This window comes from Cnephaeus nilssonii (assembly GCF_951640355.1).
Source record: "Cnephaeus nilssonii genome assembly, chromosome: 17".
Classification (NCBI taxonomy): Eukaryota; Metazoa; Chordata; class Mammalia; order Chiroptera; family Vespertilionidae; genus Cnephaeus; species Cnephaeus nilssonii.
In genome coordinates, this window is record NC_137088.1 from 27924747 (window position 1) to 27931508 (window position 6762).

General features: G+C 54.9%; 1 protein-coding gene across 1 annotated transcript in view; it reads right to left on the reverse strand.

Annotated features, from left to right (window-relative positions):
- KY (kyphoscoliosis peptidase) overlaps positions 1-4937 on the reverse strand; it is a gene marked incomplete at both ends in the record, with an annotated part of 42595 nt that extends 37658 nt beyond the window's left edge. The window contains 2 exons of the mRNA XM_079795667.1: positions 1604-1666; positions 4802-4937. Coding sequence (XP_079651793.1) covers positions 1604-1666; positions 4802-4937 — 199 coding nt within the window. The remainder of the gene's footprint in view (positions 1-1603; positions 1667-4801) is intronic.
- Between the last annotated feature and the right edge of the window lie 1825 nt (positions 4938-6762).

Consider the following 6762-nt stretch of genomic DNA (forward strand, 5'->3'; position numbering starts at 1 on the left):
AAGCCTCTCTTCAGCCCTGCATGTACCTGAAACTCTTCGTTTTTGCAAGAACTACTTTAATCATCCTCTTTTTTGGCTGACACATTCTACTAAGACCTTTTAGAAGAGTCTTGTAGTAGTTACCGTGTCCCTTTGTGTTTTGTTGTATTTTCCCACTAAACTTCCCCCAAATCAGGAACCCCAAAGATGATAAAAAGAGGAGCAATATAATTCAATGCTCTCCTGATGTAATAATGTGCCCGAGAAGCCATAGGATGAATTTCAGACAACCCAGGCAAGGTAAGAGGGCTGCAACAAACCACTGTGGCCCGATTGTCCACTTGCCCGTGGGCACAGCGGCCAGGCACACAGGCCTCCATGGGCTATGTGTTTCTGTGGCCAATAGGTCTCTGGAGGTCTGAGTTTTATCTTAATTCTCACAAGCCTGCAGCATAGTTTTGCTAACTTTGGTGTCTGCTTCAGTAGAGCTGTGGCAGCAGGTGCATCTCCCATCAGATGGCCCCACAGCAAGGTTAAGGAAGCCACCCCACCCACCCATGCCCATCAGCTGGGACTCGGCGGGTGGTCTCTAGAAGTGCATGTCATGAGAATGACTCATCCCCATGCACAGGGCAGAGGACAAAGGCACGCTCTTCACCTCCAGGACATTGAGGCTCAACTGCAGTAAATGGTGTCACGATTACAATCATTTTAATATGGCCTCATGAGGGCAGGGGTTCTTGACTGTATTGTCTACTGTTTCATGAGGACATGAGTGAGTGAATTTACACCCTTCTCTTTTGTTACTGTCAGAAGAATGGCAAAGAAGAGCTGTTTGGTCTTGTTCAATTGGGATTCTGTTTCCCCATTTGTGGAGGGAGGGTCATAGAGGGTGGTTCCTTCACACTGGCATTTGGTCTGTCAGTTATCTGACCTGGGGTCTGACTGAGCCCCCTATTGGAGTTCTGGGTGGCGGTCTGACACTTATTAGAATTCTCACACACCCCAATGCAGTTACACTGATGTTTGTTGCTGGAGGCTGGCCTAATGAATCTCTGAAGGGCTCAGAGTAAGGCTTCGTAGAGTTGGTCCATGCATAGAATTCCCAGGTCCTGAGCTTGCAGGGTGACAGGCACCTGGCACCAGAGAGAGGAGGCTTTGGAAGCTGACTTCTCTCAGATTTTATGGTCGTCTGTGTCCCGGGCCAGCAGGTAGCCACTGGCATCGCCCAGGCCTCAAGGCAGGACGCTGTCCTCTCTATTCAGAAACAGTTTCCAAAGACGGATGCCCTGCAGGACATGAGCAGCCACACCTCTGTGGGAACACACCCACCTCCCATCCCGAATGACACCAGTGGACACGTGGGTACAAAAGCGTATGGCATTGCCCCCATCCAGCCTCCTGGAAATCAGGGGACCTGATGCCAGGGAAAACTTTCCAGGGTCACAGTGGCCCCAGATGCCTGGCTGAGTTACAAGCAGCCACTTCTGAGTGGTTAGGTGACTAGAGCCAGTCTTCAAACAAATGAGACCCAATGTGTCCAGTCATTTCAAAACGTGTTGAATTCCAGAAACTAAAAAGAAAAAAAAAAACCACACAAAAACAACGAAAAGGGAGAATTTACCATACAGGCTGTTTCCTTCTATTTTCTGCCATTTCTGTATTCCGTTTCCGCCACCTTGGAGTCCTGTGAAATAACAAGGACTGGCATGAGGCTCTCTGTGGTGCAGAGACCCAGGCCCAGCAAATGATGTGCTAGTTGTGTACACATCTGGATTGGCGTGGGGCTGGTGGAACGTGGCTCTCCAGGGATCTGAGGGAGGCTGCCCACGGATGAGATACACTTAGGAGCATGAATGCAACCATTCATATTTTAAACATTTAAAAAAAATATTAAAACAGTAGTTTTCAATGGGGGAAGGTTTGATTATCAGAATCATTGCAAATAGAGATGCCCATTTTTAACTCCCACATCTCCACTGCATAAATATGGAAGGATTATTGTCAAAGACATTTGCCATTCATTTTGCCTGCCTATTTCTGTATGTGGTAAATCTCCCACTTTCAGAGTCTTGATGTGGGATGGGAGTGGGCAAACACTGCCTACCCCTATGGGAACTGAAAGTAATAGTAGCCTGCTCTCCCAGCCTCCCTTGCAGCGAGAGCATGGACATGTGTGGCCTCGGCTTAGCCAGTCAGTGGCACCTGTGTCCAATTCCACCTGGGGACCTGGTGAGGCAACAGGAAAGAGAATGGAAGCTTTCTCTACCTCCGGTGACAGTTGGAAGTGGTGGCTGCAAGGTCAAGCTCCTGGCACAGAACTGGCATATGTTCTGGCAGTGGGAATAGCTGCAATAAAATCAAGTTCCTGGTGCGAAAAGAGCACCTAGGGACCCTTGGTGGCAGCGAAGGTCCCCTCACCAGAGCAGCTTATGAGGCTGTTCCTGGAAGTTCAGCCTCAAGCCTGGTTCTCCAGCCCTTTCCACCGCTCCAAGGCTCCCTAGTCCCTCCCTCCTGCAGAGCCCTCCACAGTCAGTGTCTGGGACCTACCACCTGGAAACCTCACCAGCACACCTTTGGAGAGGAATGCATATGTCACATCAGCTTTGGGGATAAAACCTAAAACTTTGAAGCTCTTTCAGTCTTGGTGCAAACAGCTTTAGGCCACCTTGTCCACTGCAGGGCCTCCAGGCATGGTTTTGAGAAGCACTGCTCTAAGGCATGGCCGGGAAAATGCTAGGGCCCTAGAGGAAAGGGGAGAGAGCACCTGTTGGCCTTGCAGCCCAAATTCCTGGTGCCACACTCCTTGCCTCCTGTCCCTTTGACTATTTTTTGCCACAAGGACACAGCTGAAAGCCCCTAAGTCACATCCTCAGTCAGTCCTCTGCATGGTGACAGTATTTGAGCTCAGGCCAACCTTTGCAGAGTGGAGGACCTGGAGCTGGGAGGAGCCAGGAGGAGACTCCTGGAATTGGGCATGGGTGAGTTCTGGGTCTGTGCACCAACAGGAGGCCTTGGAACAAGCTAGACTTGCTCAGCATTTCCCCTCCTTAGGCTGCATGGGCTTGCAAGCCGGCTTAGCCAGGGGTCTCCTGGACAACACCCCTGCCCAGCAGGCCTCGGAGGCTGTGCACGCCCCCTCTCCTCTGCTCCGGTGCAGAGCTGTCTGACTGAATATGAGACACAGGTCTCTCCACTGACATAGGGTCTGGGAGAAACATCTGTTAGGAAAACATTTGGAGAAAAATATCAGCAGAAAGGGCTCACAAGCAGGGTCTTTTTTCCCTGAGCCACAGTCATTGAGTGTTGAGTGCACCGGTCTGGAGTCCTGCAGGGTTGGTGGTAGGCGTTTGACACCTTGCGGAGCAGTCCAGATCCCAGACACTTCTGGGGCTTCACCCTTTCTTTCTAGTGACAGAGCCTTTAGGAGAGACGTGATCAGAGCGGGAGAGGAGCTAGGGACTCATGGGCTGGTCTAGAGATGGGCCTCGTGGGGGCCCTCTGGCTGTGCCACACACGGCGGGAGGCCTTCTGGTGTGTGTAGGAGGAGCAGTCTCCTTTCTCTGAGAAAGCTGACGGCCTCGACCCATTTCCTCATTGCAGATATCCTGGGTGGGCATTTTCCCTTCTTCTAGGAGCAGCTCTGAGAACCAAAGAACCAAGCAACCCAAACAACTGTTGGCCCCCAAATTGCTACTGAGACTAGAGTACCTGTCAACATCCTCAGCTCTCCAGAATCCATTCCCCCGCCCCCCTGCTTGCCTCCCCAAGGGGTCACCAGGAGCTATGGGACAGCTCTAGCCGGTGTGGCTGGTGGGGGCAAAGCCATCCATGGTGTCATTGCTTCAACACGGAAGAAGGTGGCAGATGGACGTTCAATGTGCAAGGGGGCTAGGGGACAGAAGAGCTGGGCAGACTCCAAGGAGCTCTGGAGCTGGAGGGGAGGCGGGAGGCAGAAGCCACTTTGCCGGGGCTCAGGCATCCCTCTCAAAGCACTGGTGCACAGTCAGCCCAGTGCATGCGCACGCCTCTCCGCCAGGGTTCCTGGGGCCTTCCTCCTAGACCTGGGACCCAGAGGTTCCCAGACACCTGAGGGGCTTCGTTAACAATTATGTGTCTGTATCCCCCTTCACGCTGTGTCCTCTCCTCTGGAGAATACAGAGGCACGGACCTGCCTCCCACAATAGCTTTATAAACAGTCACTTTGTTTTACCAGCCTACACTTGGCCAGAAAGTCCGAAGAAAAGGAAAATTAGTAGATAAGGCGGGGACAGCAGATTTCAAGCCTAACCCTATCCAAGCCTGTGTGCCCTTTACACCTCTTATGCCTTCTGTGGAAGAGGGGGAGAGGGCTTAAGAAAGGGAAACCGAGGCTGTGAGTTGTGCAAGGGCTCCAAGGGGGCTTCCCGTCTTCAAGTCTGACTCAGCACCCAGATTTCCCTGGGATCCTTGCTCCCTGCATGTGCCTTATGGGGAGCAGGCTTTGGGCCACCCAGGAGTCAGGCCCGAGGCTCTGGCCCCCTTCTTCCCGGGCATCTTCCAACCCTGAGCTGCACCTTTCAGAGAGTGGTTGGAGGAAACTGGCTGCCTGGGTTGACGGAAGCACCGCAGGCCTGCACAGGAGTCAACTCAGGGCAATCACGGGGCTGCGCGTTGCCAGGGGACGCCAGAGCCACAGCTTGGAGGCGCAGGCAGCCATGGGGAGAGGGTCGTGTCGCTGTGCTCGTTCGGGGGCGTGAGGGGCGTCCCCAAGGCGGGCGGGCCCTGGGGTGAAGAGGCCGAGGTGCTAGGACCCTCTGAGGGTCGGCTGGGCGCGCGTTACCTCCTCTGCGCTGCGGCAGCGCGCCCGGGTCCGCCTGCCGGTCCGAGTGCGTGCCCTGCGCGGCGCGCCGTTTCTCCGAGTGCACGATCAGCAGCATGTCGATGGACACGGTGTTGCTGTCTTTCTTCAGCTCCATGGTGCCACCTCGTTCCCCGCCGGCGCGCCGCGGCCGCTCGTAAGGCTGCCTGCGCTGCAAATGGCCCCGTGCGCGCTGCTGCCCGGCGCGGGAGATGGCGAGGGCGCGGGAGAGGGCGCTCCCCCACCACCTAGCCGCTGCGCGCTTCGTTTCGCTGACTCTGCCAAACACGCCATTAGGCCCGCCCGGGAGGGCGCTCCCCTAATGTAGCGGCTCTAAGTCACCTTTGAAAGGAAATCCCCAGTTGAGCCCAGACCTGCACCGAGGCCACCGGCCCCAGAGCCTCCCGTCCTGCACCCCTGCCCGCCGCTGTAAGCACTTGTCCCTGGCGCCAGGACTGTTTTCTGGGTGGCTGGTGCACCTCATTCCTGCCATCTCGGGGTGGGGGGTTCCCCAGAGGGCCTGAAGCAGACCTTCTCCAAAAGCCATGGCAAATACAGAATCGCACAGTGCTGTCAACAGTGAGTCATTTCAGAGGAAGGAAAAACAGGGCTCCAGATTGCATTGCATGGTGTGGAGAAATTGGCCAACCTCTGGCCTTGGCCCCGCTCCTTCCTGGGGTGGGTTTTGGAGACTGACAGCTCCCTCTCTAAGAAGGAAATGGATGGGGTCTTGGGATCATAAGCTCCCCCTTCCCCCCTCCCCAATTATGGCCCTACCAGAACTTGGAACATGCCCACTGGGCATCAACCCAACAGTTCTCTCTGGCTTGAAAACCTCAACATCTCTGTTCCTTCTGGAAGCCTGGATCCTGCCCGTGGGGAAAGTGGGAAGGGGAGAGGAGGAGGCTGGGCCCAGGGAGCAGCCTGCTGCTGTGGCCAGGGAGCTGGACCTGAGAGCCCTTCTATTTTTAGCGGGGCCTGGCCTGCCCAGGCAACAGCAGCAGGGCCTTTGGCTCCAGGTCCTAGGAGTGTTTACAGCGGCATCTTCCTGATAGCCCTTGGCATGGGCGGCCCACCTCGCCAGAGCCAGTCCCCTAACTTGAGTGTCCACCATGAATACATGCTGAGCATATGGAGGCCTTTCTTTTTGCCTTGGAGCATGGTCCCCTTGGAGGCAGACTGTGCTGCGCAGGCCTGGGTTCCAGTCCCAGCTCCACTCCTCATTGCCTGTGAAACCTTCGGCCGGCTCTCTCCCCTCGATTTTCTCACCATATCACAGGCATAATTCACATTCTCACAGGGCCATTGTGAGAAAGACGTGCACCTGAGATGCCTGGCTCATAAGAAATGGTCTCCAAATGGTAGCTGTCATTCTTAGCTCATTTGAAGGGTGAGGAAAGAGACAGGTAAAGAGGCAAGTCAGTGATGGAGCGGGGTGTCACCCAGCTGTACCCTCAGACTCAGAAGATCTCTCCCCTCTGACTGTGGCTCACACTTTGGCTGCCTGTAAAGGCAGCTGCCTCATTGCATCACCACCACCCCCTCTCCCACTGGGCATCTGGTGAAAAGAGAGGCCACTGGCTTCTGACACTGTTGAACTGGAGTCCTAGAGAGCTGAGCTGAGGACCAGTGGAGGTGGGTGACGCCCTAGGCAGGTTTCCTCATGCAGTGAGTCCTGTCTTCTCTGCGCACGGCTGAGAGGCTGGCTGAGCCTTGCTCAGATGGCTGGGGAAGTAAGATCTATGGATTACGCAAACCCCCTGGGGTCTTGGAGATTGCTCAGGCAGCTCTCTCATCTCAGTGTACCCCATCTCACTGGGACAGTGTGGCCCACCTCCTTCGAGGGTGCAGATCCCAACAGAAGCTCCTTGGCAGCACCTTTCCTTAGGAGGGGGCTGAGTGGGGACAGTGGGGACCCTGAAGCCCCTTTACCTGAAATTTGT